We start from the raw sequence: 13513 nt of genomic DNA, 5'->3' as shown, positions 1-13513 counted from the left end.
CAGCTTTCCACTAAAGGCCATTCAACAAATCAGATAAGAACTCTTTACAGAATTTCCAGACTACTTATCCAGCAGAAAACTATAAAAGGCAACCATTTTGCTGTGATTTTAAGAGTAATTCCCTCACTTTTCCTAAGGAGGAATGATCAACTTTCCTTTTAACTTGCGTACCCAAAAAAAATCAAAAGCATCATCTGCAAGTATTGAATCATGATGTCAATGAAACAAGCATTTCCAATTAGTTAGTTAACTATATGACCCTAAGAAGTTAAAATATAATTACAGATCCTCCCACTTGAAAAGAGCAAAATCAATCTAATCAATGGATAAGGTAAAAGACAGAAGATAAACTAGGAGTGTGTTTAGAATAAAGTGAGCAGCGTTTGCATAAGTCTCAAGTAGAGAGGAGAAATATGGGTCGCAAAATAGTAAACATGTAAGATTCAGCTTACACCTGGTAAGTAGGTAAATTAACTAGTAGCAACTTAAGTTCAAGTTAAATGAAAGACAGATACAGCCAAAGATAGTGAAAGATAGCAAAGTTAGAGAATGTTGGAGACATTATTAAGCAATTCAAGAAGAAAAAAGCTCTACGAAGAGGTAGAAAAAGTACTCCTTAAAACCATTGATTAGATGTTATGTTACTGGACTGTGAAAGAGAAAACTTGGCCTAAAGGGCGGCAAAACTTGGTATACGCAAAATTCCAAAGCTGAGACCAGTCACTAGGTACTCTGACTGATTTTTCATGCTTGCACACTGTACTTACTTGTTTTACAATTTGTTCAACGTTAACCCTTTCATAAATCTTAAAAGCTGAAATTAAGAATAGCACGTTTTCCTAAAGCCTTGTCTCAACTACATCAATAAATATATCCCTCTATGAAATGGCATACCAAGAGACAAAAAAATTGTTTACAATTTATTGTATTTTGTAAACAAATTGTCTTGTATCTGTGTACATGTATCTGTCACCCTGTGATATTAAGTTCCTGTTTTCAGTTGAGTTTAATTAGAGCACTTGATTCCAAATAACTCAGTTTGACAGACCAACGTGGATACTGACTTTATTCAAAGACCTACAAACCAATCTAATAACAAAATCACTATACTAACAATTTACAAATTTGGAGACAAATCAGGGTAGGAAATTCACTATGGATTGTCGGGTTCTAGGGAGTGTTGTAGAACAGAAGGACTTCAGAGCACAAGTACATGGTTCCTTGTAAATAAAGTCACAGGTGGACAGGGTAATGAAGAGGGCTCCATTAGTCAGGGCACTGACCATGGAAGTTGGTATATTGTGTTGCAGTTGTACAAACCATTGGCAAGGCCATATTTGGAATATTGTGTTCAGTTTTGATTGTCCTGCAAGAAGCAATATGCCATTACACTGGAAAGGGAGCAGAGAAGATTTAGAAGAATTTTGCCAGGGCTCAAGGAACTGAGCTGTACAGAGAGGATGAGGAGGCTAGACCTTTGTTCACTGGAGCATAGGATGAATGGTGATTTTATAGAAGTGTATATAATCATGAGGGGGATAAATAGGGTGAATGCATGTAGTCTTTATCAAAGAGTTGGAGAATAAAGAACTGGAGGACATACAGTAGGCTTAGGGTGAGAGGGAAGAGATTTAATAGGAACTTAAGGGGCAAAATTTTCACCAAGGTGGTCCATATATGGAATGACCTGCCAGAGGAAATGGTTGAGGCAGGCACATTAGCAACATTTAAAAGGCACTTGGGCAAGTATATGAAAAGGAGAGGTTTAGAGTAATATGGACAAACATGGACAAATGGGACTTAGATGGGCATCTTGGTCAGCATTGAACAATTGGGCTAAAGGGCCTGTTTCCATGCTGAACAGATCTATGGCTCTAAACATGGCCATTTTGGAAAAGAAGTTGTGCAAATTTCATGAATTGTCTCTAATGATATCTTGGAAATGTCTTATCACAATTGGTACATGTTTATCCACAAAAGAGAATAAAATAATTCAAATTCAATATTTTATAGTAAGCTGGAAGGTTATTAGAAAATACAAAATAAATTAATATCAAAGAAATGCCAGTTAAATAGAAGACATGAATAAAATCTAGTTTTAGATTATGCCAGCAAATTCCTGAGAATTTAATGATAATCCTGCTCCAGCTCAACAATTTGAATCATTTCATGTAGAGAGACAATATGCCAGTTTTAATTTTATAAACTGATGTAAGATCAAGAAAGAATAGGTAGCCAAAAATAGACAGAGCTTTCAGGATCTTGGGATAAAGTTATAGTAACATATAGGAGTCCCTTCTACAACCTTAATGGGAGCAATCAGAAGGCACTGCTTGTTTGTGCTGCCTTAATATCTGTATCAAAGACTAATGTAAGGCAGCTGTGTTGGCTATAGTAACTACAAACTGGGATTGAATCTGTTAACTTGTTGGTAAATAGGGAAAAGCAATTCCCCTTATTAAGCTGGGCCAATACAAATTCTGTCTGATCTTTTTACCCTAAATGTAAGGGAGGTTCCATTAAATTGGAGAAAAACACAGAATTTCTTTATTCAAAAAGAGATGGAGACAGAAATAAAAAAACTGCAGAACTGCTAACACAGCATCTAACATCCAGAAAATTTTGAGAGCTATTAATAAAGACACTATAGCTGGGCACAGGAAAAAAATAAGGTAATTTGTCAACGCCAACATGGAAAACATACTTAACCAAAGGTAACATGACATATTTAAATTCTTTGAGGATGTAACTCCAGTACTTCTATATGCTTTTCCTATCACAAAACCATGTTGACTTTGCCAGATAACCTTGGATTTTTTTCAGTGCCTGGCTATGACATATTTAAAAAATTGCTGATGTTGTAGATATAGGAAAACTAATTGATGGACTATTTGATGATGTGCTGCATCAAATGGTATTGTTAAAAATGTCCCATGGTGTTGGGGGAGACACATTGGCATAGCCAGAAGAGTAGCTGACTAACAGTAACCAGAATATAGGCATAAATGGGCTTTTTTTCTGGTTGACAAGAACAGGGAGCGTGCCATACTGGGACTTCAATAATAATTGATTTCACACGAAGGTACCCCAGGAATAATTGCTAAATCTGCTGTGACACGAAGACCGGTAGGAAAAGAAATTGTGAAGAGAATAGACAGTGATTACAATGGATATGGATAGGTTAAATGATGAGGCAAATATCTAGGAGTATACTTTGGGAAACATGGAATTATTAATTTTAACAAGAAAATTAAAAACAATTGTTGAGAGATTGTGCTGCTCCAAGAAGGACAATGTGGGTATCCTAGCACGATTCTCAAATGGTGTGAAAATATACAAGTAATTAGAAAACCAAAAATAAAATTATTCTTTATTGTGACGGGACACAAATATAAAAGTAGGAGGTTTAGCTTCAGTTGTATAGGACATTGGTAAAACCACATGTGGACTTTTATCACAGTATTGGTGTTCTTATTTAAGAAGGGATGTGAATGCATTAGTAGCAGTTTGAAGGGTTTCCTAAACCAATACCTAGAATCTCTGAGTTATGGGTCACAGAGCATGGAAACAAATCATTCAACTCATCATCTTCCTGACTTGTGCTTTTCAATAACTTTTTCACTGAGTTGCCTGGAGTGTTCTTTTGTCTTCATGGTGTAGTTTTTGCCAGGATACTGACTCACCAGCAGATGAACCTAACAGATACAAATGTATTTTTACTACCATCAATTGAAACACCTTGAGTGCACACAGGTCTCCTAAAACAGATCTCTATTTAACTAATTATGTGTCTTCTAAAACTTAATTGGCAACACTAATAATGATTGGTGTCAATATTGGGGGAGGGGTGAATACTTATGCAATCAATTATTTTGTGTCTTATATTTGTAATTAATTTAGATCACTTTGTAGAGATCCATTTTTCACTTTGACACAAAAGTCTTTTTTTCTGTTAATCAGTGTCAAAAAAGCCAAATTAAATCACTGTTAATAAATGTTGTAAAACAATAAAACATGAAAACTTCCAAGGGAGGGTGAATACTTTTTATAGGTACTGTACATATTCCATTGAAATATCAGTGACTGTTTTTATGTACTAGCCATTAATTTAAGCTCATACAAAATTCTGCTGTGCATCTGCCAGTTCATCCCATTACCCAAAGACTGATGTATACTGTCTCAGTTTTTCAACAGTCCTCAGATTCTTTTTAATCCTTGTTTTCAAATCTCTCTATTGCTTCATCTTTCTTCATATTTTTCGAGCTTACTAAGAACTCTGCTCTCCTTCAATTCTGCCATTGGGTATCCCACATTTAATTGGTCAGCTGTTGACAGTCCTGTTATTATCTACCAAAGCCCTTGGTTCTGGAGTTCCCTCCCTACATCAATTCAGTTCTCTGCTCATTCTCCTCATTATAATCTATTAATAATTTTCATTGAGCTTTTAGGTTTTTTGACAACTCCATATGCAACTCAAGTCAAATTTTATATAACACTCCTGTGAAGAGCCTTAATGCATTAAAGATGATATAAAATTGCACAATTTTTTAAAACACAGTGCTCTTGGTACAGGTTATCAGAGCAGTGTTGAGAAGAGAAACAAAATTAATGGGACACTTATGTGATCAAGCATTTAGAGCTTGTAATTTGTATTTAAGAGGTAATCATTATTACAGATTAAACTTCAAGGATTCAAGGTTAACAAGATGGCAAGCTTGTAAAAAGAAGCCAAAAATAAAACTGGAGGAGAGAGAAGAGATTGAGAGGATGCCAATGAATGGCAGCTACGACTATCCTAGGTCATGATAAATAAATATAGTATACATCACAATTAGAATCAGAATTGAAGAAAAGGAACTGTATAAAACACATCCATAAGAAACAATTTGTGAAAAAACACAAAGGATAGTTTGCAATCAATGAGCATAACCTTCCAAAATTCAAGAGAATCATTCTTAACAACCTTCACTATGACAAAAGGAAATGTCTTTACCTCTACCAAATAATGAGAAGATCTATTTCAATTTTTATTACAATAACTGCTGGAAGAGCTACACCTCAATCAGAGTCTCTGCCCAAAACATCAACTGTTTATTCATTTCTGTAAATGCTGCCTGACCTGCTGAGTACCTCCAGCATTTTGTGTGTGTTTCTTCTCAATCATCTGATAAAATATCCTGTAAGTCCAAACTGACTTCCACCTGATTTTCCACCTGGGGATGAATGTTTAAGTCGAACTATGATATGGCCTGAGTGAAATAATTAATATGTGGAACACCTGAGGAGGAACTGGCATGGAATAGTTAATGCGATTAAGGAGAAAGAAAGAGAAAACATAGTCTGTACCACTAATAACCTGAACATGCATAAAGATAAGGTGACTTGTTAATTAAATAATTAAAATGGTGTTGAGCAGATTGAAGGCAAATTTGGAAGGGTTAAAAATTAAAGTGAAAGAAATCATCTGGAATTCCATAGTTGAAGTGATTTTTTTTTAGTATGGATGAGGGAAAATCATTCTTAAATCATTCTCAAAGCTTAAATCATTAGAAAGGGATGACATAGGATCGAATGGTGCTGAGTCTCTATGGGTTGAGTTAAGAAATGGCAAGGATAAAAGGACCCTAATGGCAGTTGTATACAGACCTCCAAACAGCAGCCGGGATGTGGATTACAAATTACAGCAGGAGATAGAAAAGGTGCGTCAGAAAGGTAATGTCATGATCATCGCTGGGGATTTTAACATGAAAGTAGATTGGGTAAACCAGGTCAGTACTGGACCTCAAGAGAGAGAATTTGTAGAATGTCTAAGGGATGGTTTTTTAGAACAGCTTGTTGTTGAGCCCACAAGGGGATAGGCTGTACTGGATTGGGTGTTGTACAATGGTCCCGAGGTGATAAGAGAGCTTAAGGTTAAGGAACCTTATATGATTATATGGAACCCTTAGGGAACAGTGATCACAATATGATTGAGTTCACATTGGAATTTGAGAGGGAAAAAATAAAATCTAACGTGTTGGTATCTCAATGGAATAAAGGGAATTACAATGGCATGAGAGGGGAATTGGCTGAAGTTGACTGGAAAGGGACATTTGCAGGAAACACAGCAGAACAGCAATGGCTGGAGTTTCTGTGAAAAATGAGAGAAGTGCAAGACAGATACATTTCAAATAAGAAGAAATTTTCAAAGGGAAGAAGGACACTACTGTGGCTGACAAGTGAAGTCAGAGCCAAAGTAAAGACAAAAGAGAGGGCTTACAGGGAAGCCAGAGCTAGTGGAAAAACAGAGGATTGGGAGGCTTTTAAAAACTTGCAGAAGGAAACTAAGATGATCATTAGGAAGGAAAAGATGAATTATGAAAGGAAGATGGTGACTAATATCAAAGAAGATACTAAAAGCTTTTTTAAGTATATAAAGGGTAAAGGAGAGTCGAGGGTAGATATAGGACAAGTACAAAATGACACTGGAGATATTGTAATGAGAGATGCAGAGATAGCAGAGGAACTGAATGCATATTTTGCATCAGTCTTCACAGGCGAAGAAGTCTGTAGTATATCAGACGTTCAAGTGTGTCATGGAAGTGAAGTTTGTGCAGTGAAAATTACAACTGAGAAAGTGCTCAGGAAGCTTAATAGTCTGAGGGTGAATAAATCTCCTGGACCTGATGGAATGCACCCTCGGGTTCTGAAGTAAGTAGCTGGAGAGATTGCGGAAGTATTAACGATGATCTTTCAAGAATCGATAGATTCTTGCATTGTACCGGATGACTGGAAAATTGCAAATGTTACTCAGCTAGCTAAAAAGGGTGGGAGACAGCTAAAAGGAAACTATAGACCTGTTAGCCTGATATCAGTGGTTGGGAAGTTGTTGGAATTGATTGTTAGGGATGAGATTACGGAGTACCTGGAGGCACATGACAGATAGGCCAGAGACAGCATGGTTTCCTCAAAAGAAAATCCTGCCTGACAAACCTACAGCAATTCTTTGAGGAAGTTACAAGCAGAGTAGACAATGCAGTAGACGTGGTATACTTGGATTTTCAGAAGGCCTTTGACAAGGTGCTGCTCATGAGGCTGCTTAACAAGATATGAGCCCATGGAATTACAGGGAAGTTACTAGCATGGGTAGAGCATTGGCTGGTCAGCAGAAAACAGAGAATGGGAATAAAGGGATCCTATTCTGGCTGGCTGCTGATTCCCATTGGAGTTCCACAAGGGCCAGTGTTGGGACCACTGCTTTTTACGATGTATGTCAATGACTTGGACGACAGTATTAATGGATTTGTGGCTAAATTTGCCAATGATACAAAGATAGGTGGAGAAGCGGGTAGTGTTGAGGAAGCAGAGAGCCTGCAGAGAGACTTAGATAGTTTAGGGGAATGGGCAAAGAAGTGGCAAATGAAATACAATGTTGGAAAGTATATGGTCATGCACTTTGGTGGAATAAATAAACAGGCAGACTATTATTTAGAAGGGGAGAGAATTCAAAATGCAGAGATACAAAGGAACCTGGGAGTCCTTGTGCAAGATACCCAAAAGGTTAACCTCCAGGTTGAATCAGTTGTGAAGAAGGGGAATGCAATGTTGGCATTCATTTCTAGAGGAATAGAATATAAGAGCAGGGATGTGATGTTAAGGCTCTATAAGGCACTCATGAGACCACACTTAGAGTATTGTTTGCAGTTTGGGCTCCTTATTTTAGAAAGGATATACTGATATTGGAGAGGGTTCAGAGAAGATTCACAAGAATAATTCCAGAAATGAAAGGGTTACCATATGAGGAATGTCTGGCTCTCCAGAACTCCAGGGAATATAGCTCTTGGTCTACATTCCCTGGAGTTCAGGAGAATGAGAGGGGATCTCATAGAAGCATTCTGAATGTTAAAAGGCCTGAGAAGATTAGAAATGGCAAAGTTATTTCTCATGGTAGGGGATTCTAAGACAAGAGGGCACAACTTCAGGATTGAAGGATGTCCATTTAGAACTGAGATGCAGAGAAATTACTTTAGTCAGAGGGTGGTAAACCTGTGGAATTTGTTGCCAAATGAGCAGCTATGGAGGCCAAGTCATTGGGTGTATTTAAGTCAGAGATAGACAGGTACTTGATTAGCCAGGGCATCAAATGGTAAAGAGAGAAGGCAGGGGAGTGGGGATGACTGGAAGAATTGGATCAGCCCAGGATTGAATGGCGGAGCAGACTCAATAGGCCGAATGGCCTACTTCTGCTCCTATATCTTATGGTCTAAAATAGAAAACTCAAATATCCTCAAGTCCAAGGATATTTAATTTTAACCATAGCTTTCTACATTGCCATTTTTTCAACATGACATGCAATTTTAATCAAATAAAATTTAACTTAGAATGACAAAAGGCTCAAGGCAGGTATGAAGTGTACAAAAAATGAGAGTTACTTATTAAAAGCCTAACAGAAAGAGCACCTACTCTTGGAGAATATAAATGCTAAGAAGACTTGAATTGGTCATAGTAGGATTTGGGAGAAAGTGTTTTAGTTAATTTGCAGTCTGGATATTACAAAGAATAAAGAAAAATAGCTTCCAAAGAACTTTCAACAATCTGTAATCTTTAACTTGTTATTTTTTGTAAGAGAAGTACTTAATCTTATTTGTAAAATGACTGAATGCAAATTAATAGATAAGAAACAAGGAACTATGTTGAGAATTCAATCTCTTGCTTACTCATGTAGATAATGAAAGTTTTTATGCTTTGCAATATAAAGCTTCCATACCTGGTTTCATGAAAGACCAAACATATTTAATAAAATGATTGACCTACCATTAAAGCAAAATTTGGTTCAGTTTAGTCAAAATCAGAGCTTATGATGCCCACTCCGTTGGGTAACTGTTGTGAGCCCTAACAAACTGCAAGGCTAGGACAATATTCAGGATGCATACTGCATTTCTGTACGATATTGTTCATTCATAATTTACAAGTATAAATGTGTTCCAGGTGTCCTCAAAACTGTCAGACCGAAAATTCATACTTATAATACAAACTTAGTGTTGTCAACAATAAAGAATTAATTATCTGAGGCAATATTCATCCTTGGTTTAGAGTTGAATGCTCACACAAACTTATAAACTACTTTTACTTGAGTCTTAATTGTTAATAAAATTAATTATTTCAAGTGCTTCAGCCTCAGTTAACTCTCACCTCACAAACCATGAAAAAGATTGCTTCAACCAGGTAGTTAATGAAAATCATAGACAGACTTGAAGATGCTTTGGTGAAAGGCAAGGCGTCATCAATGTACTAAGTTTCAGTTTAAAGCCAAAATATCAATGCAGAATATGAAGGGAAACCACTTTATTTGCTGATAAACTGACTTTCAGTGGAAGGCACATTAAGTGGGCAGAGTTTGTGTATTAAAATCAAAAAACTGCATTCGCTGGAAATCTGAAAACAAAAAAAAGTGTTGGAAACTTCAAAAGGTCAGGCAGCACCTGATTGTTTATTCATTGAAACGTCAAAGTGGTAGTGGAGGACATGTCAATTCAGATAATGTGACAGCTGAAGATGGCTCCAGCAAGTCAGCAACAGAATGGAAGAATTAGGCACTGTGTTTGGATATGCCTTTCCAAGATTGACAGGAAAAAATGACAGTGGAGAAATATTCACGGATTGGAGCAAGGCACTACAGATAGGATAAAACAGAGGTAACCAGGCAACAATTACAACTCCAAAGGCAATGAAATATAAGAAATAGAGAAAGAAGAGATTCAGACTGGAGGCTAAAATATTGAAATGGAAGTGTGGCATTTCATACAGTGTTGTGCAAAGGTCTTAGGCACATACTGTATATATGGCTAGGGAGCAATGTGAAGCAGAGAATAAGTTTGTAAATCTGGGGGGTGTAAAGGATATTGGGAATGGTGAGGGTAGAGCACCGTAGAACAGGTGGAAGAGAAGGCATGCCTGGGCAGACAGGGCGTGGGTGCAGTCACACCTAGCCCTCGGGTACCAGGTAACGTCATTTGTTGCCTAACAATTGGTCTATTGATCATTACAAAATATCTCTCTGGTGCTTCCCTCTCTATCCCTCTCCCAACCATGATTGTCTTCCCTTTGTCCCCTTCCACTCTCAGTCCACAATAGAGATCCATATCAGTATCAGATTGTCACTCACGTCATGAAATTTGCTTTTTTTTGTGATGGCAGTACAGTACAATACATAAAATTATTACAGTACTGTACAAAACTCTCAGGCAACTGAACACCACACACACCAGACTTTTGCAAAGTAGTGTTCGTATACCAGATTAGTCGCTAGATAGATTATCAAAAAGGGGAGATGATGCAAAAGATCAAAGTTACCTGAGATAACTGCGAAGTATGTACAAGGCAGCAGTTTGAAGATGCTTAGCTGTGAACATGAGGACCGAAGAGGAATGGCAAGATAATAATGAGACAGCTGATCCAGGATCCGGCAGCACAGGACCTAATCACTCATAATTGACTCACTACTGAGCATTGGGGAAGACAGGAAAATAGACTGTTGATCTTTAAGACACATTATAATAATCATGCCCCCTTTCAGGAAATTAAGACTTCAAGGAACCAAAAACCATACATTCCTCCACCTGGAAATGAAACTACAAGAGATCAGGGTCTCCGTGCCTAAAATAAAGGTAGAAATTAACATGTCAGGAGTTAGCTGTTGGAAAAACTTGGTGGATTATGCAGCATCTTTTGAAGGCAAAGGAACAGTGATGCTTCAGGTTGAGACCCTGTATCGCGACATCCTGATACAGGGTCTTGACCAAAAATGGCAATCAACCTTCTGCTTCTTCTGATGTTGCCTGCATCACAGAGGTCCTTCAGCTGTTTTTTTTTCGCTGCGGAGTCCAGCACCTGCAAACCCTTGTTTATCTGTGATTCCAGGAGCTAATTCTGTTTTTCAAAGGACAAATATCACAAACTAAAGCAATACCAACATAACTCTAAAATTATAATTCACTTTTCACTTTAAAAGAATTGCACATGCAGGGTTCTCAGATTATTAACTGTAATGTTAACTGCAGCATTATAATGAAATTGCTTCTTTGTATGTAACTGATAAGTTAATGCTCTGTTCAGCTGAAATGTTTGGATTATAATTATTGATAACGGAGGAATTAACCAATGGAAGCTATGTTATTCTATCTGTACGTGTATGAACCTGAGTCAGTGCGCGCGTTTTTATCGGGAGGAGAACCGAAGAGGAAGCACATGCTGGACGCGCTCTGGTTGACCACCGAGGTTGGTCCCAGGCGGCGGGTCGAGGAGGTCGGAGAAGCTCAAATGGTGGACGGAAGGCTTTGTTAATTGAGCTCCGACGGTTGTGCATGAACTGACTGAACTCCGATAAGTTTTGACGCCCTTTTCTTTCTTTTTATATTGTATCGCTATTAATTACCTAGTTCCAATAAGATTTATGAAGTGTAATCTGTAAAACGTACATTGTGTGCCATCTGAAATTGTATGTGCGAGTTTGTACCAGCGTGCAATACACAGCATCTACGCAAACGGGAGATGCGGTTTCGCAGGTGGACAGATTTTCCCCTAGACAAACACAAGCCGATAGCCCTAAGCGTTACACACAGATAAAAAAAACAGTAAGCTTATACCTCAAGCAGGACTAAAAAGGCGCCATGTAAATCACCCTCCTTTTCCAGTAAGTAGGCTGTGGCTTCATGCAGCTTATGCTTCTTTGTAATCTAAGTGACAAACACATTTCAAGTTAAAATTCTAGCAACAAGGAGTATACAAAAATGAAGCAATTCACACTGAATAACATTCATAATACAGTGCTGAATATTCATTAAAAAAAGCAGTACAGCCAGATGCTAAGGAGAGCTCCATTACCACATTAAACCCAGTTTCAGTACAGTAATCCTTACATGAGCAGCATCAATTTTCGGACTTCACAAATGATTCTTTTAACCAAAGAAAACTTGGCTGTGTTATGTGATCATGCCAATTCTGTTCAAAAATCTTGCAGCATATTTTATTTGGGGATCATAAACAAAGTAAAGAACTTAAGCTTATCATCCATTAGACGAAGCTGTATCCTAACCCAGCACAATGACATTCAGAATCAGAGTAAATATCACTGGCATATGTTGTGAAATTTGTTGTTTTGTGGCAGCAGTACATTGCAATACATAAGAAGTGCAAAAGAAGAGGAAAAACAGAGTGAGGTAGTGTTCATGGATTTATTGTCCATTGGGAAATCTGATTGCAGAGGAGAAACATCTGTTCCTGAAATGCTGAGCGTGTGTTTTCAGGCTCCTATACCTCCTCCCTGACAGTAACAATGAGAATAGAGCATGTCCTGAGTGATGGGAGTCCTTGATGATGGGTCTCGCCTTTTTGAGGCATTGCTTTTTGAAGGTGTCCTCAGTGCTGAAAAGGCTAATGTCCATGATGGAGCTGGCTGAATTTACAACTTTCTACAGTATTTTCTGGTCCTGTGCATTGGCACCCCCATAGCAAACGGTGATGCAAACTGTTAGAATGCTCTCCACGGTACATCTGTAGAAACTGGTAAGAGTCTTTGGTGACATACCGAGTCTCCTCAAACTCCTAATGAAATACAGTCATTGTCATGTCTTCTTTGCAATTGCACCAATATGTTGGGTAGATCTTCAGAGATGTTGAAACCTGGGAACTTTAAACTGCCCTCCCTTTCCACTGCTGATGCTTCAATGAAGACTGGTGTGTGTCCCTTAATGCCACCCCCCCCCCCCCCGCTTCCTGAAGTCCACAATCAATTTTTTGGTCCTACTGACATTGAGTGCAAGGTTATTTTTGCAACACCACTCAATCAACTGATCTACCTTGCTGCTGTACACCTCCTCATCACCATCTGAAATTCTACCAACTATAGTTGTGTCATCAGCAAATTTGTAGATGGCGTTTGAGCTGTGCCTAACCAGACTGCTGTGGATGTGGAGAGAGTAGAGTAGTGGGTTAAGCACACATTCTTGAGGTACGCCAAGATTGACTGTCAGCGAGGAGGAGATGTGATTTCCAATCAGTACTGACTGCGGTCTCTCAGTGGCAAAGTAAGGATTCAGTTGCAGAGAGAGGTACAGAAGTCCAGGTTTTGGAGCTTGTTGATTAGAACTGAAAGACTGTGACAATAAGCAAACTGCAGAAGGTTCAGGTACTTGCTTCGGATGGTGTTGATTCTGGCCATAACCAACTTCTCAAACCACTTTATCACAGTAGATGTGATTGCAACTGTGCGATAGAAATTGAAGAAGCTCATCATGCTCTTCTTGGGCACTAGTATGATTTTCACCCTTTTGAAGCGGGGGGAACCTCTGTCTGCAGTAGTGAGAGACTGAAGATGTCCTTGAACACTCCTACCAATTGGCAGGCACAGGTTTTCAGTGGCTTGCCTGGGACACAATCAGGACTGAACATTTTTCAAGAGTTCACCCTCTTAAATGATGTTCTGACTTCGACCTCCGAGACAAAGAACACAAGGTCACTAGATGCTACAGGGATT

At 38.3% G+C, this 13513-nt stretch overlaps 1 protein-coding gene across 3 annotated transcripts in view; it reads right to left on the bottom strand.

The window, feature by feature from the left end:
* Positions 1–13513, bottom strand: part of vps8 (VPS8 subunit of CORVET complex) — a 618230-nt gene that overhangs the window by 385097 nt on the left and 219620 nt on the right. For all 3 annotated transcript variants that reach the window (XM_073046772.1, XM_073046773.1, XM_073046774.1), the window contains exon 36: positions 11625–11714. In XM_073046772.1, the coding sequence (XP_072902873.1) occupies positions 11625–11714 (90 nt within the window). The remainder of the gene's footprint in view (positions 1–11624; positions 11715–13513) is intronic.

The sequence above is a fragment of the Hemitrygon akajei genome, chromosome 5 (genome assembly GCF_048418815.1).
Source record: "Hemitrygon akajei chromosome 5, sHemAka1.3, whole genome shotgun sequence".
Lineage (NCBI taxonomy): Eukaryota > Metazoa > Chordata > Chondrichthyes > Myliobatiformes > Dasyatidae > Hemitrygon > Hemitrygon akajei.
Note: the sequence above shows the minus strand (reverse complement) of the source record. Positions and strands in the feature narration are given on the sequence as shown.